General features: G+C 35.9%; 1 protein-coding gene and 1 non-coding gene across 4 annotated transcripts in view; both read left to right on the top strand.

The window, feature by feature from the left end:
- Positions 1 to 14649, top strand: part of LRCH2 (leucine rich repeats and calponin homology domain containing 2) — a 119316-nt gene that overhangs the window by 95676 nt on the left and 8991 nt on the right. For 2 of the 3 annotated variants that reach the window (XM_009235192.3, XM_054544982.2), the window contains exons 15-19: positions 7358 to 7402; positions 10671 to 10721; positions 13280 to 13337; positions 14095 to 14207; positions 14386 to 14523. In XM_009235192.3, coding sequence (XP_009233467.1) covers positions 7358 to 7402; positions 10671 to 10721; positions 13280 to 13337; positions 14095 to 14207; positions 14386 to 14523 — 405 coding nt within the window. The remainder of the gene's footprint in view (positions 1 to 7357; positions 7403 to 10670; positions 10722 to 13279; positions 13338 to 14094; positions 14208 to 14385; positions 14524 to 14649) is intronic. The other variant, XM_054544983.1, reaches the window with a different exon arrangement.
- Positions 11096 to 11224, top strand: LOC112131173 (small nucleolar RNA SNORA35). Its single transcript, XR_002913310.1, has one exon. It is a non-coding gene; the product is annotated as a small nucleolar RNA SNORA35 (small nucleolar RNA).

Genomic DNA, 14649 nt, shown 5'->3' with positions numbered 1-14649 from the left:
TCTTCGTGGACCATTCCTTCTTTCCTTTTCTATATTTCATTACCTGCCAAAATTCACTTTCCTCACTAGCCTCATTAAACTGCTCTTTGTTTTCTACATAGGCTGTGCTTTCTTAGTTCTTTTTGCTTTTCTTCTTCTGAGAATGCCCATTAGCCCTTTTATCTCTGGCAAATTCCTATTAATTAGTGTTTAGAAATGGGAGTATAGTTGTCCCTCTGTATCTGCAGGTTCCATATGCATTCAGCCAGCCATGATTGAAAATATGTGGGAAAAAAGGCAAAAAAAGGTAAAAATAATACAAATAAAAAATATAGTGTAACAACTGTTTAGATATCATTTACATTGTATTCACTATTATAAGTAATCTGGAGATGATTTAAACTATACAGGAAGATGTGAGGTTATATGCAAATACTGTGCCATTTTATATAAGGGAAGGGACTTGAATATCTGTGAATTTTGGCATGGGTGAGGCGGGGGTAGGGGTCTTGGAACCAATCCCTTGCAGATATCAAGAGATGATTTTATGGCACAGTGCCTGGGCTTATAGAATCAAACCACTTGGGTTCCAGTCCTTACTTGGATACCTATTAACTATGTGACTTTGTCAAGTCATGTAACCTTAATTAAGTTTGTTTTTTAAAACTTTATAAATGAGTGTAACAGTACAGGCATACTTAAGAGATATTGTGGGTTTGATTCCAGACAACGCCATTAAAGCAAATATCTATTCAATAAAGCAAGTCACATGAATATATATCAATAAAGCAAGTCACATGAATATTTTTTGGTTTCCCAGTGCATAAAAGTTATGTTTACATTGCTCTGTAATCTACTAAGTGTGTAATAGTATTATGTATGAAAAAATGATATACCTTAATTAAAAACACTTTATTGCTAAAAATTACTCACAATTATCTGAGCCTTCAGCGAGTCATAATCTTTTTACTGGTGGGGGGTCTTGCGTAGATGTTGATGGTGGTTGCTGAAAGTTGGGTGAATATGGCAATTTCTAGTTTGCCACATCAATGGACTTTCCTTTCACAACAGATTTCTCTGTAGCATGCGATGCTGTTAGCATTTTACGTACAGTAGAACTTCTTTCAGAATTGGAGTCAATCCTCTAAAACCCTGCCACTGCTTTATCAAATAAGGGTATGTCACATTGTAAATCATTGGTTGTCATTTCAACAGTGTTCACAGCTTCTTCACCAGGAGTAAATTCTACCTTAAAAATCCCCACCTTTTTTTGCACATCCATTAAAAGCAACTCCTTATTTGTTAAAGTTTTATCATGAGATTACAGTAATTCAGTCACATCTTTAAGCTCTACTTCTAGGCCGGGTGTGGCAGCTCATGCCTGTAATCCTAGCACTTTGGGAGGCTGGGGTAGGTGGATCCCTTGAGCTCAGGAGTTTGAGACCAGCTTGGGCCAATGGCAAAACCCCGTCTCTACAAAAAATACAAAAAAATTAGCTGGTCATGGTGGCACATGCCTGTAGTCCCCTCTACTTGGTCGGGGGTGGCTGAGGCCGGAGGATTGTTAGAGCCCAGGAGGTCAAGGCTGCAGTGAGCCAAGATCACGACACTGCACTCCAGCCAGGTGACAAAGTGAGACCCTGTCTCAAAAAAAAAAAAAAAGAAAAGAAAAGAAAAGAAAAAAAAGCTCTACTTTTAGTTCTCCTGCTGTTTCCACCACATCTACAGTTATTTCCTCCACTGATGTCTTGAGCCCTTCAAAATTGTCCATGACGATCAGAATGAATTTCTTCCAAACTCTCATTAATGTTGACATTTTTACCTCCTCCCATAAATTATAAATGTTCCTAATGGCATCTAGAATGATGAATCATTTGCAGAGGTTTTCAATTTGCTTTGCCCAGGCCCATCAGAAGAATCACTATCTATGGCCCCAATAGCTTTATGATATGTTATTACTTAAATAGTAAGACTTGAAAGTTGATATTACTCCTTGATCCATGCACTGCAGAATGGATGTTGTGCATGAAAACATTGATCTCTTTGAACATCTTCATCAGAACTCTTGGTTGACTAGACTCATTGTAAATGAGCAGCAATATTATGAAAGGAATCTTTTTTTCTGAGCTCGATAGTGGGCTTAACATATTCAGTAAAGCATGCTGTAAACAGATGTGCTGTCATCCAGGCTTTGCAGGTCTATTTATAAAGCACAGGCAGAATAGATTTAGCATAATTCTTAAGGGACCTAGGAGTTTTGGAATGGTTAAATGAACATTGGCTTCAATTTAGAGTCAGCAGCTGCATTAGCCCCTAACAAGAGTCAGCCTGTTCTTTGAAGCTTTGAAGCACGCATTGACTTCTATCTACAGCAGTCTTAGGTGTCATATTCTTCCAATAGAAGGCTATTTTGTCTACATAGAAAATTTGTTGTTTAGTGTAGTCACCTTCATCAATTGTCTTAGCTAGCTAGATCTTCTCTATAACTTGCTTCAGCTTCTACATCAGCACTTGCTACTTCGCCTTGCACTTTTATGTTACGCAGTCAGCTTCTTTCCTTCAATCTTATGAACCAACCAACCTCTACAGCTTCCAGCTTTTCTTCTGCAGCTTCCTCACCTTGACTTCATAGGATTGAAGAAAGGGCCTTGCTCTGGACTAGGCTTTGTCTTAAGGGAATGTTGTGGCTGGTTTGCTATTCTATCCAGACCACTCAAACTTTGTCCATATCAGCAATAAGGCTGTTTCACTTTCTTATTTTTGGTATGTTCACTGGAATGAGTAGCACTTTTAATTTTCTTCAACACTTATTTGCATTCACAGCTTGGTTAATTGGAGCAAGAGGCCTAGCTTCACCCTATCTCTGCTTTCTACATGTCTTCCTCACTAAGCTTAATCATTTCAAGCTTTTTATTTAAAGGGAAAGACATACTATTTCTTTTCACTTGAACACTTAAAGAGGCCATTGTGGGATTATTAGTTGGCCTAATTACAATATTATTGTGTGTCAGGGAATAGGAGATAGGGAACAACTGGTTAGTGGAGCAGTCAGAACACATGCAACATTTATCGATTAAGTTTGCTTTCTTATATGGGCATCGTTTGAGTCACCCCTCAAAAATTACAATAGTAACATCAAAGATCACTATCACAGATCACCATAACAGATATGATAATAATGAAAAAGTTTGAAATATTGTGAGAATTCTCAAAATTTGATGGACACGAAGTGAGTACGTGCTATTGGAAAAATGGCACCAATAGACTTGCTTGATACAGGGTTGCCACAAACTTTTTCTGCACATTTTGAAACTTTGTATTTGCACATTTAAAAAATTGTGTATCCCGATAAATAAAATCACTGGAACAAAAAACCTGATACTCTGATTAAACTGAATTTTATAGCTTGCAGGACACCTTGGGCCAGCTTGGTTTACTCTAGCTTTCACTGTCATTCCACCCTGCTTCTTCCTTCACCAACATTCAAATTCTTTTCCTTATCTGCCAGCCAGGCAGATGGGAGAGGCAAGAGCGGTCTTCATTTTCAGTAGCTCTTGATTCTTTGATGTGAGAGGAGCAGCACAGTCATTTAAACTTGATCCAACCTCTTTGCATCTTGCAAAGTTAATCAGCCAAAAGAAGTAAAATATGAGGGCAATGCTTGTGCAATGTACAGTTCATTTTCATGATGTATACCTCATTATGATTTGTCTGGCTTGCTTCTCCTGTTTGGTCATTTCTTTGGAAGGCAGTGGATTTTTTTCTTGTGTTTTTTGTCTTCTTCAATTTTGACTTACCAAATTTCTCAATCTCAGCCATATTGGGTTTGTTGGATGTGGTTGCCAAGGAAGTGGAGTAAGGCGTTTGAGCGAGCAGAATCTGGTCTGCTCATAACTATTAAATTATTTATTAATAAAAATACTTAGAATTACACTTGCCACAGAGTAACCACTTAATAAATGTTAGCATATTCACTCAAGTATCACTGTTTCATTGACATAGATTAAAACCAAAAATAAGTGACTTCAGTGATTGTCTTGCCTGATAAATAGGATTTTTTCACATATGCCAATTTCATTCAGTGGCTCTCTGGCACACTGGGTTGAAGGCATATTGAGATTCTGTGTGAGATCACCTGGAAAGAACATCCTGCTAGATTAGTGATAGTTGCCGTAGGAGAGACAGTGGAGGAAGAATACGTTTTGTATTTATTACCCCTAATACAGCTCACCCCCCAGTTTTTGGCTGAGATATCAGGTTGGTTATCTATTTTTCCAAGGGTTGTGGTTGAGATATCAGATTGGTTATCTATTTTTCCAAGGGTTATGGAAGATAATGCTGCATATGTAAAGGGGACCATTAAATAGAACCAATGGAACAGAACAGAGCCCTCAGAAGCAATACCACACATCTACAACCATCTGATCTTTGACAAACCTGAGAAAAACAAGAAATGGGGAAAGGATTCCCTATTTAATAAATGGTGCTGGGAAAACTGGCTAGCCATATGTAGAAAGCTGAAACTGGATCCCTTCCTTACACCTTATACAAAAATTAATTCAAGATGGATTAAAGACTTAAATGTTAGACCTAAAACCGTAAAAACCCTAGAAGAAAACCTAGGCAATACCGTTCAGGACATAGGCATGGGCAAGGACTTCATGACTAAAACACCAAAAGCAATGGCAACAAAAGCCAAAATTGACAAATGGGATCTAATTAAAGAGCTTCTGCACAGCCAAAAAAACTACCATCAGAGTGAACAGGCAACCTACAGAATGGAAGAAAATTTTTACAATCTACCCATCTGACAGAGGGCTAATATCCAGAATCTACAAAGAACTTAGACAAATTTACAAGCAAAAATCAAACAACCCCATCAAATAGTGGGCAAAGCAGATGAACAGACACTTCTCAAAACAGACACATGAAAAAATGCGCATCATCACTGGCCGTCAGAGAAATGCAAATCAAAGCCACAATGAGATACCATCTCACACCAGTTAGAATGGCGATCATTAAAAAGTCAGGAAACAACAGGTGCTGGAGAGGATGTGGAGAAATAGGAACACTTTTACACTGTTGGTGGGACTGTAAACTAGTTCAACCATTGTGGAAGACAGTGTGGTGATTCCTCGAGGTTCTAGAACTAGAAATTCCATTTGACCCAGCCATCCCATTACTGGGTATATATCCAAAGGATTATAAATCATGCTGCTATAAAGACACATGTACATGTATGTTTATTGCGGCACTATTCACAATAGCAAAGACTTGGAACCAACCCAAATGCCCAACAATGATAGACTGGATTAAGAAAATGTGGCACATATATACCATGGAATACTATGCAGCCATAAAAAAGGATGAGTTCATGTCCTTTGTAGGGACATGGATGAAGCTGGAAACCATCATTCTGAGCAAACTGTTGCAAGGACAGAAAACCAAACACCGCATGTTCTCACTCATAGGTGGGAATTGAACAATGAGAACACTTGGACACAGGGTGGGGAACATCACACACTAGGGCCTGTCATGGGGTGGAGGGAGTGGGGAGGGATAGCATTAGGAAATATACCTAATGTAAATGACGAGTTAATGGGTGCAGCATACCAACATGGCACATGTATACATATGTAACAAACCTGCACATTGTACACATGTACCCTAGAACTTAAAGTATAATAAAAAAAATTGACCACAAATATAAGTATATACAAATGTAAAAATAATAATAATTTAAAAAATTTACAAAAAGGAACTTTGAATGCCAGGCATAGAAGTTTGGACATAATCTGAAAGTTAGTAGGTGTTACAACAGGGCAGTCATGAGTTGTAAATGGAAGGTTAATCTGCCGCTGATTTTCTTAATCCAGTCTATCATTGTTGGACATTTGGGTTGGTTCCAAGTCTTTGCTATTGTGAATAATGCTGCAATAAACATACGTGTGCATGTGTCTTTATAGCAGCATGATTTATAGTCCTTCGGGTATATACCCAGTAATGTGATGGCTGGGTCAAATGGAATTTCTAGTTCTAGATCCCTGAGGAATCGCCACACTGACTTCCACAAGGGTTGAACTAGTTTACCGTCCCACCAACAGTGTAAAAGTGTTCCTATTTGTCCACATCCTCTCCAGCACCTGTTGTTTCCTGACTTTTTAATGATTGCCATTCTAACTGGTGTGAGATGGTATCTCATTGTGGTTTTGATTTGCATTTCTCTGATGGCCAGTGATGGTGAGCATTTTTTCATGTGTTTTTTGGCTGCATAAATGTCTTCTTTTGAGAAGTGTCTGTTCATGTCCTTTGCCCACTTTTTGATGGGGTTGTTTGTTTTTTTCTTGTAAATTTGTTGGAGTTCGGGAACATCACACTTCGGGGACTGTTGTGGGGTGGGGGGAGGGGGGAGGGATAGTATTGGGAGATATACCTAATGCTAGATGACGAGTTAATGGGTGCAGCGCACCAGCATGGCACATGTATACATATGTAACTTACCTGCACGTTGTGCACATGTACCATAGAGCCTAAAGTATAATAATAATAATAATAATAATGATAATAATAAAAAAGAAAAAAAAAAAAGTTCATTCTGCTGAAAGTGAAAAAAAAAAAAAAAATCTGCCACTGATTTGCAGGATCATTTGCAGTGAAGAGGAGTCAGAAGTAAGAATTCCAGTGGTGGTCATACTGTATTTTCTTGACTCTAAGAAGCATTTTTTCACATATAAGCATGGTTCTTATGTAGTAGGGTTGTTAAGATTAAATGAGTTAATACATGTAAGACATTTAAATCAGTGCTTGGCATATAGCAAGCACTAGTACAAGTGTTAGCTGTCATCATTATTACAGTTATTAAGCAATCAATATATATATTTAATGTAGTGTTTTTTAACATGAAAGCAGTAGGTTTCTTAATAATGAATGACATCTTAGAATGGTGAGATTATAGACCAGGTATAAGATAATGAGGGCCTGGAAAAGGGTGGTAGTTGTGAGAATTCCAAAGAAGTAAGTCTGAGAGAGATTAAAAAAAGAATTGACTTGATGACATATTGGATATAGTGAATTAAGAAAAAGGAAAATTCTAAGACAACCCTCAGATTGCACACCTGAATGAATGGGAAATAGCTTGGCTTAAGAAAGAAATGTTACTTGATCTGTGTAAAGTACTTATAACAATGCCTTGCACATGGAAAGCATTATTTTTGTTAGTTATTAGTAGTAGGACTGTTTACACCTGTTATATACTTAAATTTGTTATCAGGTAATGTAATAAAGCTACCAAAATATGAAAGAACCTTGTACATAATTTACTAGTAGAGAATTTATATGTTCAAGGGAAAATAAATTATGTGTTTTAAATATTTTTCAGTATAAATCAATGAGGAAGAGTTCAAGTGGCAATGAAAATGATGAGGTGAGAAAAGATAATATTAATAATTATTTGAAATGTTTACTTATCATATGAAATTGGCTCAGTGAGAGTAAAATGCAATCCATTTTTCAGTTTCTTTGTTATTGATTTAATGCATGGTTTTTTTCCAACAATAAAAACATATGAGCATCATCATACAATTATTAATTTAATCATTTAATTTCCATATGTCCTTTAGAATGGAATTACTAATAATTCAGTTTTAGAATTTTATCATCATTCGTCTTAGACCTGTCATCCATGAGTGTAAGTGTGTTGTCTTTCACATCTTTTATCTTTCTAAATCAGCCTGGTTGTCAATTGAGATTTTTTTTAGGAGCTTTGTTTAGGAACTCCTTCCATAAATTCTGCATACTATTTTAAAATTTAAAATTCTATTTCTACAGTTTGTGCATTACCATAAACCTTTCTACTGCACAGTGTAAACTATGCAGCAGCCTATCATTGTTGAAAAGATATATTCTCATTACCATAAATACTTAAGTTTTGTGTATTTTTGTTGGAGAGATTGGTATTTAATTTGATGTTGGGTACTTGGCAGGGCTTCTGAAAATGTCTTCAGTTTTAGGAAATAGAATCACACAGGGAAAAATAATGAATAGAGCCAGATGATTGGTCGTCTGCCAGCTCAGATGCCGATTTCTCTCCATGGCCTCTCCAGTAGTATTTACTGGCATGAATAAAAGTCAGTTATGGTTATAGCTGGTCATATTTTCACTGTTAGTATTTATGTTTAAGCCTAAATTACATGTTTTGTATGCGTATGCTTGGCAATATTTACCTGTGCATGAGCACAATCAGTTCCTGTACACCTGCCCAAGCTTTCCATTGCACCAACTCCACAAGATCCCAGCTTACCCTTTAAATATTATTCCCAGGGAATGGCCTACTGTGTGGTCTCTAGCACGTCTTCACCAGCTGTCAAGCCTTCAGTGAATAACACCTGTGTACCTGCTGAAGCCTCTCAGATTTGTCTGTAGTCCAGACCTCTCCCCTGAGGTTCAAGCCCTTGCAATATTTTATCCATCTTCCTACCTGCTTAGAATTTCTGCTGGATATATCTCATAAACCCAATAGGACTAAATATGTTCAAAACTGAGTTTTTAAAAAATTTTTGCTTCTAAACCCACTTTTTCGCTAATATCCAACAGTTTGTGCAGTGGCTCTCAACTTTGGCTGTACGCTAACATTACCAGGTGAGCTTTAGACAATACTGTCGCCTGGGTCACACCCCCTAGATATTATAATTTAATTGACATGTGGTATATTGTGGTATGGACTGAGCAATGAAGTTTTTAACGTTTCCCATGTGAGTTTAATGTCCAGCGAAGGTTGAGAACTACTGAGTTAATGGGATCACCTTCCATCATCTAGCTGGAGCAGGGGCTGGCAAATTATGATCCAGGAGCCAAATTTGACATACTGTATGGGATTGTAAGTAAAGCTGTATCAGAAAACAGCCATACTCATTTGCCTATGGCTACTTTTTCATTACTGTGGCAGTGTTTGAGTATAGTAGCTCTCCTTTTTTCTCCATTTCACTTTCCAAGGTTTCAGTTACCTGTGGTCAACCACAGTCTAAAAATAGGTGAGTACAGTACAATAAGACACTTAGAGAGAGATCACATTTACATAACTTTTATTACAATACGTTGTTATAATTGTTCTGTTTTAATATTAGTTATTGATGTTAATCTCATACCTGATTTATAAATTAAACTTTATCATAGGTATGTATGTATAGGAAAAAACATAGCACATATATTATAAAGGGTCTGGTACTATCTGCGGTTTCAGGCATTCACTGGGGTTCTTGGAACATATTCCTCATGAATTAGGGGGACAGTTAGTTGTCACAAAGCCTAAAATATTTGTCATCTGCCTTTGACAGAAAACATTTTGTTTTCCCTGCCTCCTCATACCCGCTTTTCTCTTGCCTGCCTCAATATCTAATCAGTAGCCAAGACTTACTGTTTGTTTATTTGCACTAAAATATTTTGCATACATTCCGCTTTTATTTCTACTGTTTCTGCTCTGGCAGAGGCCCTCGTCCATTTCTTGCCTGTTCTACTGCAATAGCTTCCTTGCTCTCCCTTTCTCTAGTCCATTCTCACTGCAGCCAGAGTGGCCATTTCAAAGAACACAGATGTAATCAGGCCATTCCCTTGCTTAGAAACCTTCAGTTTCCCCCCATAACTTAGAAGATAAATTCTAGATCCTCCTTTATCAAGTCCCTGCTTGCCACATCAGCCTTAATTCACAACTTGCTCCTCTTTCACCTTACCCTCCATTCACCTTACCCTCCAGCAAGACAAAACTGCTCAGAGGTTTTCTGCACTCATCTTTACATTTGTTGCTTCCATGCTTTGGTTCTTCTCCTTTCATCTTAGCATGTTGTTCCCTTCTTTCTTTTTCTGGTAGACACTCAGTTTTTTACTGAATTTATACTTTCTCAGGAAACTTGCCTTTCTCTACCATCTTCATCATCCCCCCCCAAGTGCCCCTTATCTGTGCCTCATAATATGCCATGCATTGTTCTGTATTATACTGAGAATGTTGTATTACCTGTATACGTGAATCTATTTCTGTCCTCGCCTGAAAGGTCCTTGAATGGGTGATATTTTACTAAATTTCAGTACTCTCAGTGTCTAGCATAGTGTCTGACATATAGTAGGTAGCCAATAATCATTTGTTGAATGAATACATTTTCTATGTAGTGTGCATATTCAAAGTTAAATGTCAAAATTCTCATATTTGGTTGGCAATAGAATAGTCATTTAAAAATCATGGACCATTTAATGTTTTATTAAATTAAATTCTTTGTAATTATCAATAAGCCTATATTAGATACATATAAATTTTCAGATGAAAGTTATTTGGGGTGATGGAAATTTTGCATGCCTTCATTTACATGTCTCAGATTGGTAACACATCCCTGCTATTATATGTAGATAGTATTTTTCAAACTTTAAAGTACTATATTTCGAACCACTTGAGGGTCTTATTGAAATGTAGATTCTGATTAGTTAGGTCGCGGGTGAGACCTGAGATTCTGCATTTCTAAACTCCCAAAGGATCCCTATGCTGCTGGTTCACAGACCACATGTAGAGTGGCAATGTGCTGGATGGCATATCTTTAGTAGTTCTTCCTTTAGTAGTTGGTCAAAACAATTTTTATTTTCCTTTTATATGTTTAAATCATCATTTGTATTGTAATTTCATCTTCCATCTTTTTATTTTTATGTTTTAGCAAGACAGTGATAATGCTAATATGTCACCACAATCTCCAGTATCATCTGAGGTACAAGTTCTGTTTTTATATGTCTTAAAAATACGTTTTGTATGTTTTCTGTGTTTTACATAAGATTCTTCCTTGCCAGTTCTCTGTAACCTGATTTTTTTTTGCAATGTAATTTATTCACTCATATTTTAAAATCCATGGCAGATTAGTTTGTACAAACCTTCTAGCCTATAAAAAATTCTAAGAATGCCATTTTTTGGTAAAAATATTGATACTAGCACTTGTTTATTTATGATTTTCTTATTGGGAAATGTCTGTAGATTGCAGAAAAGAATTCATTTTATCAAATCTATGCTTTCTCATTCATCCGTATTTTAAAATAAATGATAGATTTTAAGAACAACTTTCAAATTTTAAATTTGAAAAAAGTACTTCAGCATTGTGCAATGGCCTTTGGTTTTTCTTGTAACCAGTTAGGTCTGAAACCAATGCAAAAGAAATTTCCTTTTTCCACGAGAAACATCCCTGCAGTGGGTTGTTCCTATCGACAGGAGGTTACACGTTTTTGGGAGAATGGGTATCAGAAAGTTAGAGTTTGTGAAATCTCGATCAAATACTCTGGTGGCTTGAATGACTGATTTTTCTAATTTATTTATTCAAGTCTATTGCTTTACAACAAGAGATAAATTTTAAAAATTCTAAACTCTATCTCTTCTACTTCAGATTACCTTAAAGTGTATTGGCATTAGTAAGTAAATGATTACACATTCAGTTGATGAATTCAACACTTTGCCCAAAGTGTTGGATGGCCCAAATTCACTGTGTAACTTTGGTTACATAGATGCTGTTAATATTTCATTATATGTAGGTGGTGGTGCTTTTTTAATAGGCTAGGATTCTTTGTTGTTGTGGGTGATCTGCATTACAAAACTTTTAAATGGATTTGGACATTAATTTTATAAACATGTTTCTAAATTATTCATATGATAGGTAAAATGGTATACATACTTTTAGAAAACAATTTAAATTAGGATATCTTAAAATTAGTCTTTGTCATATGCTTTTGTAATTCTTTTACTTTAAGTTACAAGTATAAGCATATAAGTGACTACTACTTATTTGTCTGCTTGATATGATTTTATGATCTGTGCTCACAGGGAAGACTATTCATACCAAATTTCCCAAATAATTTACATATATGACACATGATCTCACTCTGTTGCCCAGGCTGGAGTGCAGTAGCACGATCTCAGGTCACCGCAACCTCCACCTCCCACATTCAAGCAATTCTTGTGCCTCAGCCTCCCAAGTAGGTAGGACTACAGGCACATGCCACCACACCTGGCTAATTTTTGTATTTTTAGTAGAGACATGGTTTCACCATGTTAATCAGGCTGGTCTTGAACTCCTGGCCTCAAGTGATCTACCTGCCTTGGCCTCCCAAAGTGTTGAGATTACAGGTGTGAGTTTTATAATATATTTTTTATTTCATTTGGATCAGTGAAACTTTCATCTAGGAATTTATATTAATTTAACCAAAATAGTGAAGACAAACTGGGAGGCTTGTAGATTTGGATAGGGTGGTGAGTATGTATGTGCTTTGGTAACTCAACTGACATTTAACTTGAACTGCATATCACATGTTAACAGAAGATTTAGGTAATCTACAGAATTCTGATTGCATTAATTTCATGTGTGAATGGAAAAGAGTAAAACCAATTAGTGTAATGCTTTACTATTAACAAAGTGCTTGCCTGTATATTTGTACCTAAAAGCAGCCCCATAAAATAGATATGATCCTCATCATTTTACAGCTGAAGAGATGGGTGACTTTCCAAACTATCTTAGTTAATAAATGGCAGAGAAGTGACTGAAGCTGAGCCCTACTCACTTCACAGAGTTGTTGCACAGATTAAATAAGGTGCTGCTAAGATTACATTATTTTATCACTTTACACAGTAGTTTCATTTAGTTATCTCATTTAATCTTCACAGTAACCTCATTTGAAAGATGAAGAAACAATCACAGAGAAATTATATGTTGTGCTCAAAACATAGCCTAAGCTTTCTAACTCCATCTTCAGATTTGTTTAATGTACTACAAATCTTTCCACAGCAAACCACTGTGTGTGAAACATTTGAAAAAATATTCATTCAAATAGAAGAGATGATATTTATCATCTATCATTCTGCAGTCCCTATAAAAATATGTTTGCCTTCAGATTATCTACTGTTAGGTGTTAAGTCCATAGTAGATGCTGAGTAAATACTAAATTCACTTACCTTTTCATTGACGCTTACTTCTTTTTTTGGGAAACTTCAGTCTGATTCTTTCAAAAAGTATGATCTATTTTATACAGTTCACTAATGATTTTCATTTTCTTTCTACTATGAAAGTATTTAAAGCCTATATAGTTAGCTCAACTAGCAAATATTAGTTGACCTCTTAAAAGTGACATGTATCAACTTGAATTGAAATGCAAGTTAGTTTTCTCTTTACTAATCATAGGAAAATAAGTATTTCCCCAAATTGGCATGGACATGAATAAGCACCTTGATTATTTGGAAAGAAAAGAAGTTTTATTATTTATTTATTTTTAACTTTTTAATTTTTTTTAGGAATATGACAGAACTGATGGTTTCTCACACAGTCCCTTTGGCTTGAAGCCTAGATCAGGTAAATAGATATTCTGTAAATAAAATTTATTAGTTATATTTGAAACTAGTTTCCCAGCTTAAATGGGATTGATTCCATAGTTTTAAGTACACATAGATTCTTTCCCCTCTCCTGAAAGCAATTTTCTCTTAACGATATTTGTCTTTCCAATTCCCATTCCCATTTGTTTCTTCCTCTTTACCTTCAAGCTCCTGAAACCTCAGCTTTTTGCCTTAGATATACTGCAGTCTTATTTCTACTCTACTGTGACTGCTGTTAGAATGACCACTCTGCCAGCAGACCAAACACTGTTTGAAATTATAGCACTCCATTATATTGTGGTTTTATAAAGGGATCTTTTCGCATTTGGCAAGCCCAAAAGAAAATGGATCCATGTTACTTGGCAAGGTATTGAATTATAGTTTTTATTCCTGAATAACTGTATTGACCTTCAAGAATAATTTCCTTTTTTAAAAGATAAAAGGCTGACATATGTTCAGTAATCATTTTTAACCTGGGCCATAAGTTTCTAATAACGTATGTTTGAATAAGAACATGTATAGGTGGTAGAAATCATTACACTTGTCTTCCCTGTTGCTTTCAATTATGCACATAAATAGAGTTCAAATATATTCTCTAAAAATATTTGGAATGTATTAGTGAGTAATAATGTTTTATGTAATTTTGTATTGATTCTTTTTATCATGCCTCTTTCCCCATCAATAGTTGCTCCTTCCTATTAACTTTGTAACAAGTTAGGAAATTTTTTTTTTTATAGCTTTTAGCCGCTCATCTCGCCAAGAATATGGGGCAGCAGATCCAGGATTTACAATGAGAAGAAAGATGGAACATTTACGGGAAGAGCGAGAGCAAATACGACAACTTCGCAATGTAAGATTGCTCTTTCAGATCTGCTTTGTGGAAATGGGTTTAACTTGGAAAATTAATAAGGCGTACAGATTTTATTTTCAATGCTCCTTAAAATGTTTGGATATACAACAATTAGTAATATAAACATTTAACATGTATGTTTAGATAGAGTATCTGATTTACACCTGTTTTTCTATAGAATCTTGAATCCAGGTTAAAAGTAATTTTGCCTGATGACATTGGAGCTGCACTGATGGATGGGGTTGTTCTTTGCCATTTAGCCAATCATATAAGGCCACGTTCTGTTGCTAGTATTCATGTACCATCACCAGCAGTGGTAAGTTTTGTTTACAATTTGTTAGTTCTCTAAAGGAAGATATAGCTTCTTAAAATTGTCTTTAAATAATATACCTCAGTGAACTTAGTTTTCAGTTTTGATTAAGTTCCATAGAAAAATGCCTAA

The sequence above is a fragment of the Pongo abelii genome, chromosome X, assembly GCF_028885655.2.
Source record: "Pongo abelii isolate AG06213 chromosome X, NHGRI_mPonAbe1-v2.0_pri, whole genome shotgun sequence".
NCBI classification, from domain to species: Eukaryota; Metazoa; Chordata; class Mammalia; order Primates; family Hominidae; genus Pongo; species Pongo abelii.
The sequence above is the reverse complement of the archived record's forward strand: the minus strand, read 5'-3'. Positions and strand labels throughout refer to the sequence as shown.